The sequence below is a fragment of the Athene noctua genome, chromosome 9 (genome assembly GCF_965140245.1).
Source record: "Athene noctua chromosome 9, bAthNoc1.hap1.1, whole genome shotgun sequence".
Lineage (NCBI taxonomy): Eukaryota > Metazoa > Chordata > Aves > Strigiformes > Strigidae > Athene > Athene noctua.
The window spans coordinates 13,165,288-13,192,588 of record NC_134045.1 but is presented as its reverse complement, the minus strand read 5'-3'; the positions used below and the strand labels follow the sequence as shown (position 1 = coordinate 13,192,588).

General features: G+C 40.6%; 1 protein-coding gene across 1 annotated transcript; it reads right to left on the bottom strand.

The window, feature by feature from the left end:
* Positions 1-84: 84 nt before the first annotated feature.
* On the bottom strand, positions 85-27,184 carry VPS35 (VPS35 retromer complex component). Its single transcript, XM_074912992.1, has 17 exons — positions 27,106-27,184; positions 20,246-20,344; positions 18,727-18,823; positions 17,820-17,943; positions 16,186-16,368; positions 15,658-15,871; positions 14,821-14,904; positions 14,247-14,356; positions 11,199-11,295; positions 10,958-11,106; positions 10,236-10,443; positions 9,594-9,749; positions 6,650-6,772; positions 5,545-5,724; positions 4,142-4,381; positions 3,280-3,423; positions 85-990 (listed from the first exon to the last, which is right to left on the bottom strand). The coding sequence occupies exons 1-17, from the start codon at positions 27,106-27,108 to the stop codon at positions 811-813; spliced, it is 2,391 nt and encodes a 796-aa protein (XP_074769093.1). The 5' UTR covers positions 27,109-27,184; the 3' UTR covers positions 85-810.
* Between the last annotated feature and the right edge of the window lie 117 nt (positions 27,185-27,301).

The following is a 27,301-nucleotide window of genomic DNA, read 5'->3' as shown; positions in this document are numbered from 1 at the left end:
ACAGAAGTTCTTTTGCTTTTATCAGAAGGTTCAACATTAGCATTGGGTTCAACAGTGGGCTCTGAAGAGACATGAAACAACAGGTGTTAATAGCAATTTTATTGTTTCACCGGTGCAAAATCATGATACTGAATAAACTTGTGTAATGCATTTTCCCCTAAATTTACAGTAATGAAGGTTATACATATCTATATAGATTGCAATTTCTCTATTTTTATACTATTTGGAACAAAATTATCTTGATAAATATGCCCTGTGCACAGTACTGGCCCTCACTGAATGTCACAGAGCCTTAATATGCAAAATATAACTTCTGGTTTTGAACATGGTACTTTAAAACTCTCCAAACATGCATTAATATATTCTAGTTTTTAGGGAAAAATATTACACTTAGTCTTAACTTGCATTAAAAGAAAAGCACAAGCAGAATCTGACATACAATAACCCCAAAAATCTGATGCTCTGTAAGGATCAGACACAGTTTCAGATGACAGTCACTGCCAGCTTAGAACTCTAGTGCTACAGAAGCAACAGTGAACAGACAGAAGAGAAATCAGAATGGGAAGAGTCACATGGATTTCAGAGAAAGTTTCAGCCATGCTAACTGATGAAACCTGTAGTTGCTGGTCCAACCTTTCAATTTTGTTAGAGTACTGGACACAAGTGTTTGAAGTGCCAGACTGAACACATGAATGCTAACTTAACTTGACATTTCTGAAAGGCACAACCTATGAATCTATCTTTAAAAAAAACATACGGTATGTAAATGAAAAGAGATAAGTACAGTGGATAAGTACAGTGGATATCTTCCTAAAGAACAAGACCTTCATAAATTGGCCCCTCAGATTCTGGTGATTCCCTCCTCAGACGCAAGTGCTCCAGTGTGTTGTGAAAGTGTTTGTTAATTTGTTCTGTTTCTTCAGTGGACTCCAGATTTGGGAGATCTTCTCTTATCTTCTGTATAAGCTGATTCAAAACCTGAATTGTCACCTACAAGAGAACGTAAACAGAAGTCAACAACAAGACCTGTATGTAAGTGCATAGACATTAGTTTTAGCAGACTTGTCTCTAAACTATTGGTATTTGGACAATTCTTGGGAATATTGGTAAGACTGTATGCAAAGTGTTGGAGACCGCCTTCTCTGGCTCTCACAGGACTGTTCTGATTTCAGAGTTTTGTGGAAATTCCCCCCATCCCAGCAAATGTAAAGGATTTCTTAAGTCATTAACCTGGGGGTTAATACCTTATTTTTTGTAACTTTTGCCACATCATCTCTCTCCAGCTTATTCAATACAAATTTAAAAAGCTTAAACAAATAAAGCACATAATCAGATTGTCTAAGCACTCTAACATGACTTGTAAAAGTCAGTTGGGATGGTAATATCAGATTTAAAGTTTTTCTTGGTGAGCAAATCATTACCTAGAAAGGTACTGCTGCCTATGGTGAAGTCCAGCACTACCCAGAGCACCACAGCACAAAATGCACTGCAGACCACCACTGTATCCAGAGGCTACTTTTTACATCTGCTGAATGCTTTGAAACTCAAAGTTTTATTTTCATCTCCATCAGATACAGCGTCTCCTATACTAGAGCACTACTATAGCAGGAAGCCAGTTCAGTTATTGGAAAGTCAGTAACTGCCTAAAATCTCTTGAGGCTTTGTCCCAGAACTACAGAATATTCATTAACATCTACTCTTGATCAAATGATTACATCACATGGGATGTTGATCTCTACTTGACCAAGCAGAGTCTTTTCAAACTGGGTAAGTTCACTAGTTATCTGCTAGCAGAAAATGTATGAGGTAACTACCTCAGATTTCAGATGTAGAATTTAAGCTGGTACACAAGATGTCATATCTATTTCTTGAAATAAAAGCTTACACCAACCAGTTGTGGTGCACTCAGTGACCCTGAACAGCTGTAAGAATTTTCTTTCCCTTGTCACTGCTCTCCACATATGTACACAAGTGCTGTTCCTCAGGGGTCGGTGCTGGGACCGGCGCTGTTTAACCCCTTTCCTGGTGACATGGACAGTGGGATCGAGGCACCCTCAGCAAGTTTGCCAACGACACCAAGCTGTGTGGTGCGGTCGACACGCTGGAGGGAAGGGATGTGCCATCCAGAGGGACCTGGACAGGCGCGAGAGGTGGGACCGTGCAAACCTCATGGGGTTCAACAAGGCCAAGTGCAAGGTCCTGCACATGGGTCGGGGCAATCCCCAGCACAAATCCAGGCTGGGCGAGGAGTGGATTGAGAGCAGCCCTGTGGAGAAGGACTTGGGGGTATGAGTGGATGGAAAACTGACTTGAGCCAGCAATGTGTGCGCTCACAGCCCAGAAAGCCAACCGTGTCCTGGGCTGCATCAAGAGCAGTGTGGCCAGCAGGGTGAGGGAGGGGATTCTCCCCCTCTACTCTGCTCTCAAACCTCCCCTGCAGTGCTGTGTCCAGCTCTGGGGCCCCCAACAGACAAAGGACATGGGCCTGTTGGAGAAGGTCCAGAGGAGGCCACAAAGATGCTCAGGGGGCTGGAGCAGCTCCCCTGTGAGGACAGGCTGAGAGAGTTGGGGGTGTTCAGCCTGGAGAAGAGAAGGCTCCGGGGAGACCTTAGAGCAGCCTCCCAGTACTGAAAGGGGCTGCAGGAAAGGTGGGGAGGGACTCTTGGTCAGGGAGTACAGAGATAGGTCAAGAGGTAACAGTTTTAAACTGAAAGAGGGTAGATTTAGATTAAAGGAAGAAATTCTTCCCTGTGAGGACGGTGAGACACTGGCAGAGGTTTCCCAGAGCAGCTGTGGCTGCCCCCTCCCTGGCAGGGTTCAAGGCCAGGCTGGACGGGGCTGTGAGCAACCTGGGCTGGTGGAAGGTGTCCCTGCCCAGGGCAGGGGGGTGGAACTAGAGGATCTTTAAGGTCCCTTCCAACCCAAAACAGTCTATGATTCTGTCATTAGGTACCTCTAAAGTTAGACAAAAAGTAGTAAGATTAAGTCCTACTAAGTTTTGATCTAATAAATATTTCAGGTATCCAAATCTCACAATATTTGAGTTGATAACTAAACAACAAGGGTTTGGTGTTTTTCCCTTCATGTAAGACAAATGAAGTTTTATCCACAATTTTACTAGTGTATCAAGAACTGACTACTCTGTTGTTATTACTAGAACTTGTGCCTCTTGAGAGACTACAGAGCAAGCTGAAGAGACATGATTTGGGGTATAAGCGTGAATGAAGAGCTTACAGAAATGCTCTTTGGAAAAGGTGCAAGAGATGCATTTCTACTCACCGCCTCATTTTCCTTTTCATAAAAATAGATATATCTATTCAGAATTTCTATGAAAAGCTGGACTTGCAGAGAAGGGTCCATGCACTGATTTGCTATCTTCAAAGCCTTCTTTAGGCATTCCATCACTCTTTTTCCTCCATGAAGCTAGAAGGAAAAAAGTAAGTTACAAACCCACCTTAGAGAGATCCACTATCTCTTCCCTTGGCATATATATGGCATTTCCTGATGCTCTACCACAGGAACATACACCTACACTAACTGTGCAGAACAAGCTCTCACTGAAAGCCTACCTTGCCTGACTGCCACCAATTTTAAGTTTTGTTAAATCAAGCAGTAACAAACAGTTGTTGAAAGCCTGAAATTATGAAATCAATGAACTCAACTTTAATATGTACACTAATGCACATGTTGAGGAACATATTTCAAACACTGCTCTTTAAAATGACAACAGCTTGTGACAAGCCCTGAAGAACACACAATTATTTTTTCAATTATTTTGGGCTTTTTACCTTTAACTTCAACAACTTGTATCTTTGATATGGAAGTTTAGTATTTCATGTGCAAACACAGCTACTATAATAAACACAGGCAAAATGCAGACTGTAGTTTGACAGCCAGCCTTAAACTAGTTAACCCTCAGAAACTTGCATGGTACTTCCACCCTTAAATTTGACTTTGCTCCATTTTTGTATTTATGCAGCTTACATTGCAGTGAAATTTTGAAGCCATACATTAGAATACATTCCAACTAAATATACATCACTAAGTGTTGCATCTACTTTAGATGTGCGTGCCTTTAGAAGAAAGGCAGAAGCATGTTACTGAGGTAGGATGGGTTACACTGCGGTCGCTTTGTTCTTACCTCCTCTCCATTCTTGTCAGTATTCCGGCCAGACCAAAACAAATGGGCACAAGTGCTCACAGCCCGGCACTGGTCTGGCTTCTTAAGAAGCTTAGAGGCTGCCAGCGCACACTGAGTCCTCAAAGGCTCATGGTTCTCCTCACTGAAGCACTTCATCCTCTCAAATGTCCCAATTATCAAGGTGATTGCAGCCAGCTGTGCTTTTGAATCACTGATTTCATCCTCATACAGAGAGAAGGCCTAGTCAAGGGAGAACGCAAAGACTTAACCACTGCCTTAGAACACACCAGAAAAAACCTCAAAATCATGGTTTTTCATGATCACATGGCAGGAAAATGTCCAGTTTCACATTTGTTAAAAGTTTCAGGCAAGAAAAAACATCATTCACTGAGAGTGTCAAAAATCAAGTTAAATCCAGTCTGAAAATAAGTCTTCCAAGAAATGCTTCTTTCTTAAGCAGTCACAGTAAACAAATGTGATCCTACATATCATCTGAAGATTGATTTTTCCCTCATTTCAAAGATCTGTTCAAATATGGAACTTCAGTAGCAGAAATAGACCCTCAAGAGGATTTGGTTCTTTGAAACACATGTAACAGTAGAGCGAAAGTTGAGTGGTGGGTCAGTGACCACAGCATAGGTAAGAACAGCATTTGCACTGCTGCTACATAGATGAAAAGCCTAAAAATTTTGAACTGTATCTCTAATAGAAGGTACATAATTATCATGCTGCTCATCTTCAGAATTGTGCTACAACAGCAACTGATACAAGACAGCGAGGAAAGGCTGAGGTTATTAGCAACTCAGTTTAAGAACATATATTAGTATCAGTATTAGAGGAAGATTAGGACAAAGCTTACAATGTGGATAACATTACACTGTTTTTTTTCTCTGATGGGGAGGAAAGGTTTTTTCAACAAGTAAGGCTTAAGACCAAGTGAAGAGTTTAAGTGGATTTTCAGAGCAGTTTATAACAGGTTTCAATACAAAGATTTTAATTAGCAAAGCCCAGCACAGCACTTGTGAACACTGCAAATTTTAGACAACTTCCAAAGAGCACGTGTGGTCAGGGCAACACCAGCTAGGTAACGGGAGCCGGGAGATAGCGAAGGAGCATTCTGTTGAGAAAGCTACACTCCTCCAGTGAACCAACTATACGAGTAGGAGGTGGCGCTGCAACATATCACATGTTGGCAGACTAAGTATTCAAATCAGTAGGAATGGATCTTAATTCCACAGCAGCCTGGGAAGCAAGAATGAAGATGAGGAATTTCTAGCTAGTAGCATTAGCTGTCAATCGTTTCAGATGTTTTAATCACACTAGATGCCTCAGTGTTCAGGAAACCTACCCAAGCCCTATTTAAGGTAGCACAGGACAGTGACTGTAATGGTTGGGACACTCACCTGGGACATGAATTCATAGGCCACAGTTTCATGATTCTCAAAGCCAATCTCTCCTGCAGCCAGTGCTCCTTGTAGGAAGAGGCGGAGAGGCAGCTCTGCCAGTTCTGCTTTGATCAGAGCACTGATGGTCTGATGAGCAAACGAGAAGATCTTCTGGCACTTCTTTTCCCATTTGTCATCCTAGAGAAGTGAAACAAGTCAAAGCTATAAGGAAAAGAGAATCTAAATTGTAGTAAGATCTGCAAAGTGCTCCAGTCTGTTGTCCTCCGCATACCTCTCCAGCCACTTATTTACTGAAGTAGTAGTGAGTGCCCTCGCAGTACTGTGTTGACCTCCGTGGGTCTTCATAAACTATTTCCTCCATTTACAAAAAGTTCACACTCATATTTCCTATCAGGTCACAGAAATCTTCCTCAGAAGTCTACAATGAATTGCAGTTACCACAGCTAGGCTTAGAACACAATGGAGCAAAAGCCTAATTAGCTAAGTGGAGAAAAATTCTATTCAGTCTGGAGTATCAATCAGAAGTGAGAGAATTTTAAAACACTCATTGAGGAGTGTTTTTAACAAACAGCATTTTTATTTCCCCATAATATATCCCCTACAATAAGAAAATACATATTTAAGCTAACTCTCAATCAGAAAGGATTAAAGGGATCAGTGATTGTTTCAGTGTGCACTTTTGCAACTACTGTGTAAGTTAACTTACAAAGCAGCTCTTGCTTTTAGAAACATTAAAATACCATAGTTATAAATTTAGATTGATGAATTTTAATACCCAGCCTTAAATCAGTTTCATGCCATCACTTGCAGTGGTTTAGTTCTCTGGTCTTTATGTAGAAACATATGAAGTTACCTTCACAAATAAATGCAACTAGCCAATTTCTGCTTCACCATTCCTCAAGTGCTGAAGTAATTTAATGTGAATTGATAAAAAACCTCCCTAAATTAGAAAACATTCACACCTCAAAAAAATCTGCCTCAAGCAGAAAAACCCTAGCATTCTGTATCAAGTCTTAGCATACTGTAGCCAGACACAATGCATTCATTTCTAAGCAAGCCAGAAAGACACAAGTATGCAAGAGTTACCTAGAGGTCAACTTACCACTTTGGAGTTCTCTTTGTAGCGAAAAGCCAGCTGGTATGCAGCAAAAACCAACGGTGGCAGTGTAAAACGAATACGTTGGTTCCCACCCGCACCAAAGTGTTTCCGGGCAGTGTTTAGGATCTAGAACATAAGCACTGTAAGCTTAGAGAATTCTTGAAAGAGGCATGTTATTTGCATCTATAACTTAATCTGCACTCTATGGAACAAGAGCATCAGAGACGTGGTGTTAGCAGATAAATTACAGTATTTGGGGGGGGGGACTACATACAAGTTGCTTTACTTGAATTCAATTTGTGCAGTCTCTGTAGCTTTTTATGTGGTATCTGCCCAAACATTTCCTACAGCTGCTTAATAAGTGTTAGGCAACACTTGTACTATATTAACTGCAGATACATTTTGGATTGTGTAGGAGATGGAAGTTGCCTGAGCTTGCATTTATTAATGATATTGGATATTCTCTGTCCTCAACAAAACAGAAGCTACACAAAGCATTATTCTTACAGTAGCCTGCAAGAAAGTAAAAAAAAGAAACCAAGTTTCATGAAACTAAATACCTAAGTCAATAAGCCTTCTCATTCTCAGAGAAAGACTACAGTGCCACATTCTGGTAGCCATACCTACAACTTTTGCTGTTTCTCCCTGGTTTTAGTTTTTCCACTATGTTCATTAATGACAGCTTTTTTTATTGCCTTTCTCTGTTTTGAGCATAAGCTGCACACATACAACATGAACATGATACTTTTCTGCCTATCACTCTTGTTCTAAACCTATGGAGAGGGACTAAGGAGCTCTACTTGTACTGTCAGCTTCTCCCCTTCCTCTTCTTTTGGAATCATTCGTATTTATTGATATAGTTAGTCATGTATTCTCATAACCAGAATTCTCAGGAATACAGAACTCCAGGTATCAGAAGAGAATATAATCCATTCCAAGCAAGCTAAACAATTACATTTGTTGTTTGTAATAACCTGACTTCATTTCAAAGGGGACAAAACTCAAGACATGCCATATTTTACACTGAAACTTCTGAAACCAAATTTCAGAAAAGTTCTAGTGGAGATCAGAGTTCAAAAGTGTTTTTCACTTTTCAAAAGTGTCAGAAGACAGACATATAGTTACTACAGCCAGGTATTACCTTGCTTTCTGGTCATAGCAGTCCCAATAGCACTTTGAAACAAGCACAAGAATAAGCTCAGCATCCAACCCTACATATATTTTTAGATTACATCTAGAATTCATGTAAGTAACATGAATAAATCACCCATTATACACTGTAATAGCCACTTTGGCTTGTAATGTACTAATACGCTTGAATTTGGATTTCAGCTCTCTTCCATACAGAATGCATTGTTTCAAGTGAGATGCTGTGAAAGAGCTGTGAAAATCCCAGTGTCTCGGATTTTTTCCCCCCACTGTTCCTGTAATGTAGGAAAATTGGATACAAACATTTGTGATGCTCATCAAGAAGCTATTAAGCATTTTTACTAAGAAGCGTAAAGTAGCTTACAGAATTCTATCCAAGAGGTAACCTGACAAGTCCTACAAAGGCATTTAAGGTGCTCAGTCTGATTAAAGCCAAGCATTGCTAGATGAGAAGAGAGCCTGATGTTCACAGGCTTTGCAAGAACAGCTTCAACATCTCTAGCTATGCAAAGTCGTGGGTAAAAATACATCAACTCCCTTAGTACTAGCATGCCTTTAAGTGAAGCTTTGTTCTCCATCAGAAAAAACAGTAGTAGTATCTCAGCTTTTCCTGTATGAATATGATATTTGCTAGCTGTAATTAATCCATATAGTTCTTGAAATAAATGAGGACCTGGCTGACCTTCCTGCTTTACTCCAGTGATATTTAGAAATAATGCAGTCAATGAAGAGCAGGTCCTATAACACAACTGTATCCAATCTTTGTGCAGGCCTTAAAGCTACTCTTCTCCCCGTTATACAAGTTGCAGCCAAGCTCTACATTTCAAGCAAGAATTTTTTTACACGTTATTTTAAACCGAAGCTAAATAAATGCCAGTAATGTTACGCATAGCTTCTACTGGATTATGTTAGTCTATTCTCACTGTTCATACAGTATGATGCTGCTGCAACTTTAAAAGAGAGTCAGCCAACTGTATTCCATGCATGCTAACTGTAACTTCACAGTAGTCCCTACTCAGGCCTAAGCTCTGAGTAGAGCTAACTGCTGCAATCAGTAACAGCATCCAACTTCAGCACATCTTCTGCCAGTTTCTCCAATGGATTTTGCACAAACAACATCCCCATCCCTCTGCCCCAACGCACACTTCTCAGTATAGGGAGATTGTTTAAGCCTGAAATAAACTAAAGCCAGAAATAGCAGATTAACATCAGAGCACTACATAAAGCTTTGATGGATCAACTCAAACTGTTTCAAGTAACATAACATGTAAGTTCCAAGGCCCCTACCAAATCTACTATTAAGGATGGACCAAGTAGAGAGGAAAAACATTTGTAACCCCTAAGCAGTGGTATACTACATGGTATATGGAAGACCATATACTTACACTAATTAAAATCCCTGAGGTGAAACGTTAGCTGCATTTTCTGAGCTTTTTTGTGTATTTTGATACCAAGAGAATGCACATGGCACAGCGCTCCAAATTTCACTTGCTGCTTTTTAGATAGATGGCTATATGAAGTTGTCAATGTTAATTAAGAGTTACCACAAACTAATATAGTGCATCCAGACTGCTGCCTCATGAGCCAAAGTTTAAATCCACAAATGCTTTTAAGTCCTTGCCTACTTTTTCCAAACAAAATTTCATACTACCGTTAAAGTTGTCATACATAATGTTTTCTACTGAGCTGTTAGAGCCAGAGCAGCTATGCCCCAACTCCACTCAATTCTTGTACAGTAAATAATGCAAGAACTGAAAGTTCAGAGAGCACAAGCATTCAGAAGCACTGACTGCCATACCAGATACTGTTGGTCAGGGTCATCTGAACGCAAAAGATGAATAAACCTTCCCACAAGGCTCTGCTCATCAGCAAAGTCTTCAGGGTCAGGATCTTCAGCAGGCTGATCTGGTTGATCCTGGATCAGCGTTGATACCAAATTCATGATAGCATCAACCTGTTAAAGGCAATATAAGCTCTATTTAAATTGGAGTAGTCTATAAGTCAACAGCAAACAAGAACATTTTTACAGCCATTCACAGTGCTGACAAAGCACTAGGGAAGTCTACTAGTTCATGATGCTTTAGGACATATTTGTCTTACTCCCTGATGGAGGCTCCCTCTTAACACAACTGGGACAGAAAATTCAGATTCCAAAAGTACTATCCAGCCTTCTTTAGGCAACAGACATAGTTTTAAGGGGTCTCTGTTTAAACCTAACAGAAGTAGTCTCTAGGATGAGGTTAGCCAAGATGTGCAAAAGACGAGATATTTAAAGAACGCGTGTGAAAATTATGAAGTGGGACAAAGCCTGTGCTACTAAACTGAGGAGGTGGGGGCATGCAGGAGCATGAAGGCCAGGAAACAAAGCATGCCCTGGATGAAGTCACTTAGATGCATTTTCAAGTTTAAATCCCTAGAAGTTCAAGTTAACATGTCATACCTGTTCTTGGGACACAATTTCTGTGTTATAATCCAATACATTGCTAAGCACATAACAACTCATGCTCTTCCTGGACTCATAATCGAAGTATTCAAAGAGTGGGTGAAAATGTTTTAGTTTCAGAACTGTCAGGATATTGTTGTAAGTATCAACAGGGATTTTCAAAAGTCTAGTCAGCTCCTTTGAAACAGCACTGCTTGTTGCAATACTAGAAGAAAATATATGCAAAAACCACAATTAATCAATAGTTCACACATGTAGACAGATTTAAAGTCTGCCTCAACACCAACTGTGATGTATACTACAACATCTAAACAACTCGCTGCTAGGGAGAGAGGAAAAAACTATCAAAACAAGCCATATCTTGCCCTTTAGAAATGTACAGCAGAAACCACATGTTTTAAGTTGCTGTTAGCAGCAGCAGAGATGTGACTGCAAATTCAGCAAGAGAACTCGAGTACTGTAAGGGATGAATAAGTAACAACTACATAGAGCTTGGCATAAACACTGTGTAGCTGTACAGCTGAGCAGTAGGATTTATGCACAGGTGAGCAAGTCCTGGTTAGTCAGTAGTTTATCATGATCCTCTACAGCTTGGCCCAAAAGCAGTAATCTTAACACATCCAAAGCAAATGTGTCTGATACCTTGCCAAATGTGGTGAAGTCAAGATTTTAGAGTATTAATTGCCACTCCAGAAAGAATGCAAGAGACATTTACTTACTGTTCTAGATTAAGTTTATTGAATATTTCCACAGTTGTCTCCAACACCTTATCAACATAGTCAACACGGTCCGGGTAGCATTTCATAGCCAAGTTAATGAGAGAAACTTGCAAAGATACCACATCTTCGGAGGGCATGTCCTGGCGAGACTGAAATTTAACACAACATCGAGTTGATAAAAGCACACATAATTTTGCAAAAGAACCTCCCCCAAAACTGCATGCAAGAATATCCAGCATACCTGTATAACAGTAGCAACCTGCTGTGAGAAGATGTCAAAGAGTTTGATATCTGCTGGGATACCAGGTCCGTCTTCACGATGTGCAAATAAAGCTAACCTGGTAACAGATAAAGGAAAGCAGCTTGGTCAGCACAGTTTTTCCACTCCTCAGATACAGGCCAGAAAGAGATACTGGCAGAAAAAAAGAATATCCTCTAGGTATATTCTCAAGCTCTATTACAAGCAAAAAGGAAATAAATGGAAGTCAGAAGCCTTAAGAGCAACTGAGCATGGTAAATATCAGTCCTGGAAAAGAGTGCCAACAGATATGTCAAGATGAAGAGCGAGCAAGAAGGACGTTTCATAATCCATGTTCTTCAGCTACCAGCAAGTGTTCTGTTTTTTCCAGCAGAGTAAGAGGTATAGAATAGGCTGACAGAAGAGCAAATATCCTGCATCCATGCAGTGATATTACTTAAGTTAGACATCCAGTAGCATTCTCCACAAACCAGTCTCCAGAAAAAAAGAAAAAACAGAAGAAATACGCTGACTTTACTATGCTTCATCTCCAAAAACAGACCAACACCTTTAGGACTTTCACTGTTTGCAAAGAACAAAATACAAAGTAAATTTCAAGTGGAGAATACTTTTCTGGGGAAAAAAACAAAGCAAGAGTTTGCGATCCAGTAAGCATCCAAAATATATTGTAGAGCTGTCTATCTGTAACAGGAGAAAGTCACGCCAACCACCATTTCTGCAGAAATCAGATACAGGAAGAATCACTATAGGAAGGCTAGCATCTTACCAAAGCTGCAGCTTGAAAAGCTCAGCACTGCTATGTTTGGTTTCTAATTTTTAAGGGATTATTCTAATCTGAATTAGAGAAAGAACTACAACAATATTTAGGAAAAGGCACCCAATTAAAAATTTTAAAGTTATTTTTTACAGGATTTCTCAATGATTTGATTCTGGATGAACTTTGGGTCTGAAACAAAGAGGCAGGTAAGAAAAGATTGAGGTGTCAAAACACTTCACTGCCAGGAGAAAAAGGACACTGAAATACTCTTATATTTCATTAGGGTAGTAACAAGCAGACTTTCTAAAGCCAGGAACAATCACTGCCTTCTCTCAAAGGGACAAGGCTGCTTTTCTTGGCAACAGCTTATAGGGTAAGGCCAGCATGCTACAAAGCATGATCAAGTTACAGGCAGATGGCAGCATAATTAAAAGCTATGAATGATTTAGTAAGGCAAGAAAGATCCCTAAACAGCAAGACTATTTACAGAAAGATTCCTTTAACAGGAAAGCCCCATGGGATCAGGGACTAAAGCTTCACAAGTTTCCTCAGCAGTCACTGTGTTCAGTTTCAATTATCTTATACCAGCTGAAATAAAGATGAGAAATGCCAAGAGGCACTACCTGTATGGGGCAGATTCACATCTTCACTACATAATACCAAAAGACATAACAATTGCTCCCAGCAACTCCCATCCAAACACAAGAGCAACTTCTTCCCTACATGCATGGATTCCAAGAACAGATCCATCCACATCCTCCAACATTTTCAGTAACATTACAGTCAAAAGCACAAGTTGCCATAGTACAAAGATAATCTTCACACTGCTCCTTTCTACTCTTGTCCTATAGCCAAATGAACACTGCTTGGAAGACACTATTAGTGGCCCAACAAAACACGGTAGTGTTAAGTCTAGGAGGACAGCAGGTACACTGCTAGTCAGTTGTTTACTGTTGTAAGCAGCTGTAAGAATAGAAAACACTGGAGGTAATACCAAAGCTATTTAAGTCCTCTAAGTAGACATAACAAAAGTTACAGGAGGGAAGCCTTCTTGCAAGAATTACATTGCTAAACACTAATGTAAGAACCTAGCAAAAGATCCTGTGACCTCTGTTGAAAGTAGTAATAAGACAGACAGTCTCAGAAATCAGACTGTTACAGTCAATGCTTCTTGGGATTTTGGGGTTTTGTGAGTTTTGCTTTGTTTTTTTTTTTTTAAAGCTAACAAAATTATGAAAAATCTCAGCCATGGCAGGAAAGTGTAGGAAACTTCGTGAACATCTCTGGATGAAGGCAGAGCTGCTTCTCTGCCAAATGCACAAATACTGCAAAATATTCCAATAGTACCAAAGTCCTGAAGAAATACATCTGATGTAACCTGGAGAAGAACTATGGATTTGTTACGTAAAAAATTCAAGATCCTACCAGTTATGCTTAATATACATGCTCCATCTCCAGGCATTAGCAAAGTAAAAAAGCCACAACTCTAGTCATTACTGAACACCACTAGGACTCAAGATCCCTGTGGTGACTGAAGTCCATACATTTGTACACAGACCAGATATACAGAGGTATGCTATATATGTGTGCAAGGACAAGGCTTTTGAGGTTTACTGCTTTCCGCAGTAAGAAAGTGCAGGTACTCATTGATAATCTGTTCTGTCTCCTTCCAGGATACAAATCAAAGCTTCAGTTGCTATTTCTCCCCATATCTGAATTCAGTGCAAGCACTTTTGAGCGGTACTACCACAGGAAAAACACACTTTTGGGAGAAGAGGCTGGAAGCTAGAGGTAAACTAAGAATTAAAGAGGTAGTCCCATTTCCTGCTAGTTCTCTTCTGAAGAGGCATTCTCTGATCAAAATCACAAGGTAAAGTATCCTTGATACATAATTTAGCCATTAGGATCCTCAAGTTTTCAAGAGGTACCTATGACTGATGTGGCTGACTAAGCAGAACACAGCTGCCACTTCAGTTCAGAAACATGAAACTGTTCGATACTAAATGGGTTGTTTCCTGACTTAATCTGTTTACAAGCTTTAATCAGTTCTCAAAGCAGGTTTCATTGGAAGCTATAAAAGCAGAGTCCAGAGAGCAGAAGTTATAGAAATAATAGTCTTCACAGCCTTAATTACAGCTGATAGAAACATACGGAAACAGTGAAATTAAGTGATATCAAAAATTGAAAGCTTTCAAATAATAGAAGTACTATCATCTGCTTGTGCACAACACAAACTTAATTTTGAGCCAATTTCCACCCCCTTGGTCACTCACCTGTCAATTAAAGCAATAATTATATTTTTCACATTCACATTTTGGTGCAGCTCAGCACAGGCTCTGAGAAATGGGTTCAGGGTTTGGAGGTGAAATTCATCTGGGAAAACCTGAAGTTTTAGATCAATAGTCATCAAGTTATAAACTGAATTTGCCCATTGTTACACAGCAGTAAAATGCAACAAAGAAATTCTAAAGCAGACAGCCACATAATAAATATGGTCTGGCCTAGGAATGCTTTAGGGTTCCCCAAGCTGACCTTGATGGGGTAAATGTGTGAAGCAAGAGATTAAAGACAAATGGTTAACTTGAGGGCCCAGCTATCTATTACAATTCATACTGCAGGTACTGCTGCTCAGATGCTTACAAGCTTCTGCAACAGAAGGAGCACAAAATGGATTCATCTCTGCTCTGCCTACCTGGTAAAAAATATGGGACAAGCCACTACGTAAGAGTCCCAGTGATGAAGTTTTCAAGTTCACAAGGAAGAGGTGAAAGTAACCTGAATCTGACTAAAAGTATAGGAGTAAGTGTCCCTGTGTCCCATCAGTGGAACTGAATTTAAGCAGCTCACCTGTATGATGCACTCCATGAGGTACTCCTGAGCTAAAGCATCTCTACAGTTTACAACTTGCTCCAATATTCCAGGCAGAACAATCTAGAATAGGAAAAGAAAAAGAGTTGTGCAGTGTTTTTACAATTACTTTCTGAGTTTATACTCACACATACATATTTAATCCAAGCAGAGCAGTATTTCTAACATTCCTCAGCTTATTCTTTACGTATAGGCTTTCTGATCAAAAGTCTCAGATACCAGCAGTTCAATCCTTCAGAGAAAAAAATTCTACCGTCTCAGACATCTGTCTCTTTCATATATTATACAACCTGCGAGCTTTTTAGTAAGTCAGTGCTCCAAGCTTTGCTGGCACATACCACTACTAGCGTCCCAGCAGTACCACTCGAAACTGGTTTCAGTAGCTACATGGAAGAAGTTACAAGGGACAGACTTCTAAATAGTCTATTTGCTTGACTATCATTTCCTACAGTAACAGTTCTCTTGAATGCTTTGGGAAGGATAGCTTCATTTAACTTGTAATGTCTACCCCAGAATGCTGTAAGTACACAAATCCCTTAAACCATCTTATTATTCTATGGAAGACAAGAAATTTAAAAACTTCGCAACATTACAGACAAGCTTATAGGAAAAATGCATGAGTCATGTCCTTAGCTTCACAACACATCATACAGCTTCATTAGCACTCAGAACTTTTCCTCATGTGAAGAGTTCAAGAAGCACCAGTATTACTGAACTTTTAGCATAGCTGTAATACTTCAAGCTGCTCATCTCGAAGTCCAACATAGTTTCATTTGGAAAAAGTAACATATCAGAAAGGATGGACAGACATCTCACCTGCTTATATCGCTCTACATTAACACCTTCCAACTGACTGAGGCGAACCAGGTTTGTTCCCACTAGGATTCTCAGTTCCTGTCTTTCTCGCTCCCTTTTCTCCCTGTCCCGACTATGGCCCTGGTGTTGCATTCGCACCCAAAGTTTGTTCATCTCAGCAAAGTTCAGCAGCACAAAATCCATTGAATCACTGATGTCTCCAGTGGTTTCTTCACTGCAATTGAGAACAGGTTAGGAATACGAAAAGCTTGTCAGAGGTATTCATCCTTCCATCCACTGATGAACATCCAACTTTTAAGAAGGTAGGAGGGCAGAGAAGTGTGTGGTGTGATATCTGAGTTCATAAGAAAGGTTCATAACCTCGAGAGACATCTTAGTTCTGGAACTTTTAACGGACAAAACACCTTGTCAAGTCTATAGAGTTCTAACATATCTACTTCTCTCAAACCTTAGGAAAGTCATACAGAAATTTTAAATATGTTCTGTTAAAACCAGTAATTTTTAAAAGTTATAGCCAATCTTTCTTACTCTGCTTGCTCGCCTTCATCTGGTAAGATATTCCTGGTACACTGCAGGAGATAGTTTCTAAGAAAGAGGCCTCTAAGAGGATGCTGTACTCCACGGCACATCTCCACCAGGTCTTTCAAAATATCTTTCCTGGACTGTGGAAATGACTTGACATAGACAACACCTACTGTTATCAGGAGATACCTGCAAAAGGCACAGAATCAAACAATAAATTGTAAAGTAATATCATCACACTTGAAGCAAACAGTTACTTTCTTCCACCCTGGCAGTACTACCAAAGCACAAAACCCAATAAAATATCATCTAGGTGCCATAATTTTGGCTATTTAGTCAGCTCTCAACTCCTACTCTCCTCTGCTATAGAGCACATCAAGTCAGAGCAGCCACTTGACCTCATTACAATGCTTCACACATTGAATGTGTAAATGCTTAGCATGCAGAAAGTCCTGAATACTCTCAGACTAACTTGTCTATACTTCTAGGACCTCACTAAGCTGGGAAACAGCTCTGGCATATACAGATAAGTAATCTATTATGGTGAAGCAGTTAAGCCTCTTTCACACTGTAGTCTAGCAGGATAGGTGTTATGCTCTTCAGAAATCCCCAGGCCTGTACTCATTCCTTTAGCATCTCCATAGTAAGCAACATTGGTAGAAGGAACATGCAAGATGCAAAGGACTGGTGCTCCAGTATACTTGCACTCCCCTTCAGCTTAAGAGAAAACACATTAAATGCTCAGAACCTTCACATATTCAGTTTAGAGGCCTCAACTCTCTCTCCACACTTCTCTACCGCATGGATGTCGACAGAACCTCCATGAAAGCACCAGAAGGGTTCATCAGGGAGAACTAGAGTCTACATCAAGTAGGCAGGAAGACAGCTCAAACGATTATGCAGAGGGGTAAAGACATTATGGTAGTCATTAACCAAACTCCAGAAATTGCATGAGGATGCAGCCTGGTGTCTCAAAAGCCTCTTCGTGGCATAAGCATAAGGTCAGGAACGAAAAACTGCAGTACCAAGCAAAATAAGTCCTAAATCTGAATATCTAGATCTACTCCAGCCCAATGGTCACATATAAGTATTCCACTATCATCTCTAGCATTCTATCACATAGGCAAAACCCAACCATATTCAGAAACACAAAACCTTTAAGAATTACGTTACATAAATTTTCAGCTTCCTTCTCACACTTCTTACTCTCCAAACAAATGACTACAAACCACCTACTATGTGTTAGGATCTAAGACCTAGGTCCTCAGGTGCAAGTTCATTAACAGATAACAGAAGTAGTTAAAAAACGTATAGTCAGTCTCACTGATCAGAACATGGTACTTGGTTAATATTCCACTGACCAGCTCTTTACCCAAAAGACAACTTTATTCCAAGATCAAAGTGCTTCCATCTTGGTCATGTGCAAAGGCAAGAGGAACTGGCCTGCAGCTGCACTTTTGGCTTAAATTTCGGAAGTCTTATAGCAATCCACTCTTAAGATCAGCAGAAATACTATTCATCATAGCAAACTGAATTCTTGCTGTCAAGCAAGAATGCAGAGTTAAACATTGTCTGAACTCAAGAGTCTGACCACTATCCACCTGTTTAAAAAAACCAAACACTAATATATACACACTTACAGTCTTGGAATAATATTTCCAGCATACTGTACTAGCTCATAAAGGTCTGCCACTTTCCTTCCTTTAGCAAATTCATCTGTCAGGTAGACTTCCAAGTAGTGTAGCTCATCAGAAATTGCCATGTCTTTTTCTCACAGTTAAGGATTTTAAGTTAGAATGTCTGCAACAGATTTACATAGTAATTTATTTGTTCACACCAAGGAGGAACAAAATACAATCATGCCCAAGTAGATAGTACTTCTGAAACAATAATCACTATTGGTATAAGTGTACCAAATTAACCCTAAGCCTTCAATCATCACTTTCAGCATATTAGAAAAAGGGAAAAAACCCTAAATCATAACAGTAAGCAAATAAACACTGAACAGAGTACCTGAAGTAAAGGCATACTATGTGTCACAGAAGACTATCATTCACACATGGAAAAAGTCATATTTGAACATATTCACATTCTATTACCTAGTCTCATGAAAAAGGCTCCCCTTCTTCAGCTACCACAGTATGCACAAGTAAACACATCAAGGCACTGACTTATGGTTAGAAGCTAAGATGGTAACAAAGGGCAAAAAATAAGTTGTTTTACAATTCTGGAGTAGCATACTGCAAGCAGAGTTGTTTGACAGAGCTGATATTTTTATAGACCTAGACTCCTGAAACCTCCCAAAGATATGAAAAACATAAAGCTTTACACCAAAGGGAAAAGATGAACTCACACAGTTCACTTACATATACATAATATACACATAAGTGTGTATTCTCCTACAATATACCCAGATAACTAAATGCTGAGGAGAAAAGTGCTAGTAAATATCTGAGACTGACAAGATGACATTGTACCAAAAAAAGCAGATGAACGTTTCATTCCAAATTCACCATTTCAACTATTCATTTCCTCTTCAAAGGATACAGAGCTCATAATAGCTCTTTGGAGATAACATCGAAGTCCGCAGCTCACCAAGCATGTTGGAGGCATGTTTCAGAGCATCCATGAGCTTGTTTTTGTCCTTAAGAGGAAAAAAGAGAGAACAGCCTGTGAGAATAGTAGGCAACTGCAGCATTTTAAAGGATACACTTTTAGCTTTTTTAAGAAGCATGCAATGGTTAAGTAAACATCAGGAGAGTGACAATTCTAATTAAATCAAGTGATTATCTAGCTTGTACTGTGTTGCTCATCCTAATTAAGTGAAACATTATACCTGAAGGTGGTAAGAAGATGTATCTGAAGGCAGAGCTACAGTAATAAATTGTAATACTAATGGTACAAAACTAAAAGAAAATCTTGCTTATGCAGAAATCTCCACCCAGCACTCAGATTCTATGCAGCAAGCAAACAGAACAGACATCCCCCCTCCCAGTCTGGTCTGTTGTTTTGCTCAGATCTCATGAAGAAACCTCTAGCAAACAAAAGATACACACTGCCAGCAGACCACTGTTAGAATTAGATTCCTCTTCCCCTATTTTTCACCCAAGAACACGACCTTACTGGAAATTACAGCATAACTTATGATTCATACAATCACCTGGCATCACAGGATACAAGACAAACTTCTAATCTACCACATATGCATACTTGTTCAGTTCATCATATGCAGCAACATTACGTTTCTGGGGAGAACAGAAGGAATTGCTAGTGTGATCCACTTAGTATATTGTCACTCAGTTGCAGATAGCAATGAAAAGCTCAGCTGCTTCAAAGATTTCAAAAGCATTCCACAGAGTACAGAAGTGGAAGAGGTGTTTACCTTTCTTGCTACTGTCACTTGGCCGCAAACAAAGTTAGCTCAGCTAACCACATGAAAATATACAGGAATAGTTAAGTTTTCACTGCAACTTTAAGTAGTTTTTCCAAATGAAAAGAGGCTTCTCAAACCCAAGAAAGCTAAGTATCATCTGCCTGCATTGGCTACAATTTCAAGATAAAGATCTCGGCACAACCCTAGCCAGTGGTGTTTTGCAGCCACAAAGGAATTCATGCATCAATCTATTATTCACTATAAAATCTATCCTATGCAGCAGGTAATTCACTATTAGCTTCAGTCTGTTGTTCCTGCCAGGAAAAAACTACATAGTAAAAACAACAGTAGGCTGAACGCAAACATGAAGTTTTTCATCATATAGTTCCATATAAAATGAATTTGCACAATAACCTTCTGATGGCAAATGGCAAGCTTATTCTCAGTTTATGTTTACTTCAATGCAAGCACAAATTACAATTTATCTTGTCAGATACTGGAGCAAAGTCAGAAAAACGTTTCAAAGAATACTCAAGGCTCACTCTCATTGAGTAGCTGCCTCATTCACAAAGCCTCTGGCAGAAAGAGGCACAAAGGGTTAATTCTCCTCACAGCACTAGAGATTAGTATTGATTTACTGTTTTAGTCCTAGCAGACAAGAAGCTTCATTGCATTTTAAAGCCACATTCCTACCAAGCATCTCTTCATCTGGAAAGACTGCACCTTCACAGCCTGAATGGCTTCATCCAGGAGTTTTTCCTGTTCATCCTGAGGAGATTGTTGTGTTGTTGGCTAGAAGAAAAAAAAATTTCAATTATTTTTATGAAGCTGTTCATGACTTGACTGAAACCATAGTTTAGAATGCACTGGAAGTAACACTGCAGAGTGACCACGCAAGAGTTGTCACAAATTGCTATGTGATATTTAAGGGAGAAAGTTCACAGCACTCTGCAAACACCTGAGGGCAGGGAGGAGACAGGTTATGGGTAGCCTATGAGCACCGTTGCTTCTTGGAGCACAGAGCCATGGGGACAGAACAGGGCCAACTCTTCCCTTCTAACATTTAGAGGTCAAGAATCCAGTGCAAGCATCTGGCTAGAAAAGGCTTCAAGAGAATGCAGACATCACTATGCTGAGAGGGAGCATCATTACTTCTTTCCACAGAGCTTCAAAGCAATGCCCAGACTGCAGACACTGCAACTGTACAGATGCTTTCCTGTATTCACAAGTTCTTAATTAACTGCTACCTGAGTCACACACCTCTATCAAGGACAAGTTTCAGATCAGCGAAGGATAAAGTACAGTTAGTGCTTTCTGGAAGGCAGAAGCAACTTGCAGAAGGCAATAGAAAACTAAAGAAAACAACAACTCATGTCCCCTACTTGTCGCAGTGATCCTTCTTACCTCTCCTCAAAGAGGCACACTCCAGAACTTCAACTTAAACTTTCAAAATTTTTCACCTGGGGATCATAGTGCATTTTCTTATTAATTAAATCCATTGCTTACAGCTTAAGATTCCCACCTCAACCCAGCTATAATAGGCTTCTTCCTACTGCAGCTGCTCCCTGACCTCTCCCACATGGATGAAATTAGTTTCTATTAACATCTTGAATTATCCTCTAAAACATCCAAATTTACTTAGATCAGAACTCCATATGCTCTCTGCACCTGCCGTCAGCCTTTCTCCTAACACCATACACCTATTGTTTAGGCCCAGTCTTCAACATCTCATTAGAGTTTCCCAGCCTCTCCAGTCTTGCAGTTTGTTTTCAGATGGCCTCTCTGAAATATTGACAGAGATAAAAGCACTGATGTGTCCCAATTACATCTTCTCCAGTCTTGACAAATACTACCTACACAGTGATTCACATAGCAGGTTCTCCGAGCCTGCAGCATCAGTAAATTCTCGAACTATTTATACTCTTTCCTCTCATTCACTGTGTTCAGAAGACACCTGGTCTCCTCTTTTTAACTAAATCTCAGTAAGAAGCTAGCAGGCCATGAATTACATCATCATCCTAACGTTGTTAAAAACATTACCTTCAGTACCAACTCCTCCCACACACCCCATACTTGGAGTCCCCCCTCATATGTATCTTTTGAGATCTGATACTAAAATTGACATCTTCATTAAAACACAGTGGTTTTAATTTAACAGCCACTTAATGATTATAGAGCACTGCAGCCTTGGCACACCCCTGTCCTCTCCCATGTTTAACTGGGTTCTTGTTCTGCAATTGGAATCTCCCTAATAAAAGTCAGACAGTATCTCCCCTGTTCTCCCCACTATCCTTTTCCACACCCAGAAAACAGACAGTGCCATACAATACTGTTCTTGCCTTGATCACACCCAAATAGGTGGTGAAACTCTGCCCTTGAAGGTTTTCAGTCACCCAGCTAGACAAAAGCAAGGCAGATCTGATCTAACATTGGTAATAATCCTGCTTCAAGTTATACAAGACAAAGGTTCCTTCCAACCAACACTACTATAACTCAGTGCATCTCAGCAATAGTCAAACCATGCACAATAACTAATTAACAAGTCTGTCTACTCAACTGAAAAAAACACCTCTGCTAATTAGAGTGACTGCACCTCTTACAAAGCACTCTATAATTTATTGCATAAAGTGCATTTAAGCAATTTAAGCATAAGGCAAAAGTAGTATCCACAGCTAGACACCCCTATTTCCCAGGCAGTTCAATAGCTACAAACTCTTAGAAAACCGCCAGCTGTGAAGCGAGTACATTCTGCCAGCAGAACTTTGCTGTAATTGCTAAGCTTTATTTATTCCATGATAGATCAGACTTTCAAGGAACAGAAAATGACAGTGCTGGGACGAGAGCACAACAATCAATATCAAAACATCACGTAACAGACTTGCTGAATTGTTTCTGTGCCAGAACATTTGTCACACTCTACAGTGCCCTGCACACATACTGATGCTTTAGAGAAGATGCATCGCTACTGAGCTGAATGCCATATGCTCTAACCGCACCAGATCTCTCTATATTAAAGCACAGCTAGAAACAGTGCAATAATGTTAACACTAACCACAACTTCCTAACTCCTCTTCTCCTAATGGGCATTAAGCTTACAGGGCTACCAGTCCTGCTCCTCCACCCCTAGTTGTTCACAAGGCCATGGAGAGCTGGGAGAGCTGTTCAGGCTGTAAAGCATCAAATAAGCTAGAAGACTAGCCCAGCTAATTAACAGTTTACCATATGCATAACTCACCCTACAACCACATAAACCACTGCAAATAAGGCTGTGAAAAGGCAGCCTTTTGACAGCAACACCAAGTTAAAGCATTTACTGAAACATATTTGCTGCAGCCCCAAAAAGTAGTTGGTGGAGGGCATGTGCCTCAGTTTCCTCACTTTTGGTGTGAAGAACAGTCGTTAAAGCAAAATGGCTACAAGCCTGAGACTATGCTTTACATGATAACAATAATTATCTCAGAAATATCTAATTGAAGGTATACACTCTCTTATACAACTTTAACCACTTGTCTTTTACCAACAGCTGAGGAAATAATGGAGTTTCAGAGCCTTACTCTGTCTCACCTAGCTTTCCCATTTATAATGAACGAGAGTGAGCTGTACATCAAATTCTGTTTGCATTGAGACACTGTATGTCCATTTCTGCTATAAATTTAAGCATTAAGGTGCCACACTATATTCAACACTGGGACTGTGGTAAGTACCTGACTGAATTCATTAACAGAAGCATTTCCATGTTACCACATGAGATCAACATTTTCTCTCCTATATCTCTTCAAGATTAAGAGCAAAATTACATTCATGTATGTTTTGATTTGGAGACTGGAAAGGTGATTGATCTGAACAAAGATGTCTTTGCTACAAGGGTACTACACTTCATGTCTAAAGAAAAGACACCTCAGCACTTTAGGGCACACAGGTAGTGAGATAACCTACCACTGACCATCGCAAGCATACAACAGAAGCAACCTAAGGTGCCTGTAGCAACTTTACCTCTACATGAAGAGAAAACAGAAGCAGCACCACTGAACAAGTTCCAACTCTTTCTTTCTTTTCAGTTTTCAAAGTCTGAATATTTATTAGCTTATCCTTTTCTTTCCACTTCTGAAAGCAAGATGCTTTCAGCTTCAGAACTACAGAGGTTTTCACACATAACATTTATTATCAAGTGATACACAAGATCACATCAAGATACACATATCCTGATACACACCTGAAGTTTGAGGAACCTGTAGCAAAAAGCATCTGAAGTAAAAAGAACACACAGCAAAAGCCTACCAGTGAGAGTCAGAACTGGTAGAAACCAGTTCTTCTGTCAGACATAACGCTGAATAAAGCTGTTTATGCTCTGTATCTTCCACTTAAAATTAGGAACCTAGTAACACAAGATAGTATTTTCAAGTGTCATTTTATCAAAAAAAAAAAAAAAAATGTAACCACGCTGTGGAGTCCACCACCAATCGAGAAAACAAGAATCTCGAACATAAACTTTTGAAGTAAAAGATACTTTGGCACTGGAGAAAAGCAGCAATACTCCATAATCAAGGCACAGAATGTACTGCCTTATCAACAAGTACAATGAGGTATAAACTCCTGCATGAACACAAGATAAGTGATTTATAGCCGTTACACAGCCATTTAGATTTTAGAAATGCCTGAGCCTTACTCCCATTAGACATGCTGCCAGTGTTGAAGAAAAAGGAGAGTTGATGTGAGCACAGTTTTCTGCTTTACTTGTTCCCTAATCTTTTTCCTCTGAAGCCACAAGGAAGCAAGTGAGCAGTGGAGAAGGAACAGAGAACTGCCTCTTTCAGCAGCACTATCAGATTCTGTACAAGAGACCATATAGCCTTTTTCCAGCTTTAAAGACAGGACTATCATAAGTTATCACATGCAAGTTACGGAAGTCACAACACGCAACAGCTGAATTTGGCAGGGGGGTGAGGAGAGCTGATCTTGGTGTGGGTTTTTTGTTTCTTTGTTTTTGTTTTTAAATAAAAGCTAGTGAAATGTAAATGGCCTTCGAAATCAGTAACTTTTTTAAAACCCCAAACTAGCTTGGAAGAAGTCTATTGCCTGGCTGATCAGAGCAGGTAATACAAGTTACCTTGCAGATAATCATTAGAAAAGTGTATTATTGCAGCAGCGAACATTACTCTGGACAATGTCTATCCTCATAATAGTAACTATTCTTGAACATACAAAGTGAACATTAAGCCCATTGTGTACAATTTGCTTATTTTCTAACACTCAGCTCCATGGGAAGACTTCATGAGATATGTACTTAATTTCATACTTGACACTTAACTCACTATGGAGATTATTATTATTTTGGGTCAATGCGTTGACTAAGAAGTGTTTCTCTTCAAAATCTGGTAATTTACAGTACTTATGAGAAAGAATTACACAGAATTGAAATACAGCAGAGTTCAAGGCAAACTTGTGGAGCCTACCAAATTAGCTTGTATTCTGGTGATACAGCTATCTTCAGCTGAATGCAGAGTATAAATAATACAAAGCAGAAGGTTTTGCTTCTGTTCCACTCTAAAGTGTCTTTTCATCTAACTTAATGATTAAGTACTTCAGTTAACTGATGCGCTTGCAGCCTATTCCACACATGACTACTTCTGCTTGCTCACATGCTTGTGTTTAGTACCACAATGAAAGAGATTTAGTGAAGGAGGTTTTTCTGCCTCCTCCTAGTTGGACTTAAGTAGGACTACCTACCAACCAGTCACCCCTGAGACATCCAAAATGAATGCTACCCAAGATAGAAAATGGATTAGCTATGGAAGCTGGTCAGGACAACTGCCAGCCTACAGAGGAAGCCTGGGTGCACACAGTGCATTGCTGTAAGAGTCATTTTGCTGCTTTGAATTAACAAAAAATTCCTAAGCATTTTATATCGCATAGGAAGTATTACTCTGCAATACTGAAGGCAACTCCAGAACTTCTATTGTATCTCACTGTATAGGAGCTCAAGGATGAACCAGAGAGAATAAAACATTTCTCACATGTTTAAACTGGTACTTACTGCCACAAGAAATTAACAAGAATCAACACGCTGGACTTTTTATTCAGAGGATGATCAAGAACAGCAGAACCCTCTTACAGGAACATTCAGGTTTAAACCAAGCTCAGCCATAGAAAATAGCAGTGGAGCCTAATTTGGTAGAAAGGATTATCCCATGTTTAACACCTATAAATTAATTTTTTCTCAATCACCTGATATCAGCTATTCTGAGAAAGAGGACATGAAACCACAGAAGTCTCAGGCCAGTTCCTATGGAAGTGACAAGCAGAGGAGAGTTGTGTCATTCTTGAGTTAAAAACTACCACAAAGTATTTACATGGGGGACAGAGACTGTCTATGTAGATTTAGCATTTCTCATCACCCAATTAATTCCATTTATCTTTCAAGTAATATTACAGGTTTTGTCCCCATACACACCTCTAGAGGATATAGTATTAAACAGACCCCAACATGCACATAACCTTAAAGTCTGTGCCACGAGCTTAAGAACTGTGCAATCCCTGATTCATAAAGCATTCACTTAGTTTTTGCCTCAGTGTCTACATACTGTCAGTACTGTCTATACTGCACACTTTAGCTAATTAACATGCCATGATAGTTGGAGCAAGTGTTGCTTAAAATTTTATTATTAAATACCACAAAAGACATGCTAAGCAAGTAGACTTTTCAATTTTACTAGAAAATTTGATTGTCCCTTATAGTTGTTGAAAAATTCAAAGCATTTGAAAAAGCATTTCTCAGTAAGAACTATTTCCATGCTGAAGTTTCAGGTTTGCCTCTTTAATAAACACCAATATTTGTTCCAGAACAGCTCTATCGAGCTGGGCCCACCAACGCAAAACAACCTTTTCTAAAGGAAAATAAAGAAGGTTCACCAGGAAAGCCTGAAACAGCAGTCCTGGAGGGTCAGGAATAGCTGAACAGCAGGCTGCGATGCGGACAATAAGAGCACAAACGCACAGCACTAGAAATGGCAAAACCTTGGGTTTATGACAGGACCAGCACGCTAAAATATACTTAAACTCTGACTGCAAGTGCAGCAGTAGATCCCTAATAAAAACACCCGCTTCGCACGTGCGCCTACAAGCAAACTCGGTCGAATCCGGTAAATCAGTGACTTGCACTGACCCACCGCGACGACGGACAACTTTCACCACAGCGCGAATCGTTACCGCGGACACAACGGGCCCAGCCCTCACCTCAGCCCCACCCGGGCCGGGCGGCGGCCTCCGGGCCCGGCTCTGGCCCTCCCACCCGTCCAGGCCCACCCCCACGGCCGGCCGAGCGCGGCCGCCGACCGAGCGGCAGCGAGCAGGAGCCCCTGGTCCAGGCCAGCGCCGAGCGGCCGGGCCTGCCCCTCGGCCACCGGCAGGCACGGGCCGGACCCCTCCCACCCGCACACAGGGCAGCGCCGAGACCAGCGCCGGCTCCCGCGGGCCGCACCCCACAGCGCCCGCCAGCCGCCCCCTTCCCCGCCGCGGCGCGGCCCCTCCCGGCCCCGCCACCCGCGGCCCCTCACCATGGTCGCGCCGCCGCCACAAGCCGCCCCCACCAGCAACGCCCCACAGCGCCGCGCACCGTCATGTGACTGCGCCGCCCGCGCCGCCCCGCCCTGCCGCCGCGCCGCCGCCTTCCCATTGGCCCGTTCTGAGGAAGTGGTCCGCTCTGGGCCGATTGGCGTAAACGGCGGTGATTGGCGGCGGGGCCGGCCAGTC

Bases quoted from the DNA above. Each gene is read 5' to 3' on its own strand.
- VPS35 (XM_074912992.1), bottom strand. The intron at 16,369-17,819 runs GTAAGTGTGTAT...TGCCTTTTGCAG, and splicing joins GGAAATATTATTCCAAGACT to GTATCTCCTGATAACAGTAG. The intron at 991-3,279 runs GTGAGTAGAAAT...GTTCTCTTGTAG, and splicing joins ATGAAAAGGAAAATGAGGCG to GTGACAATTCAGGTTTTGAA.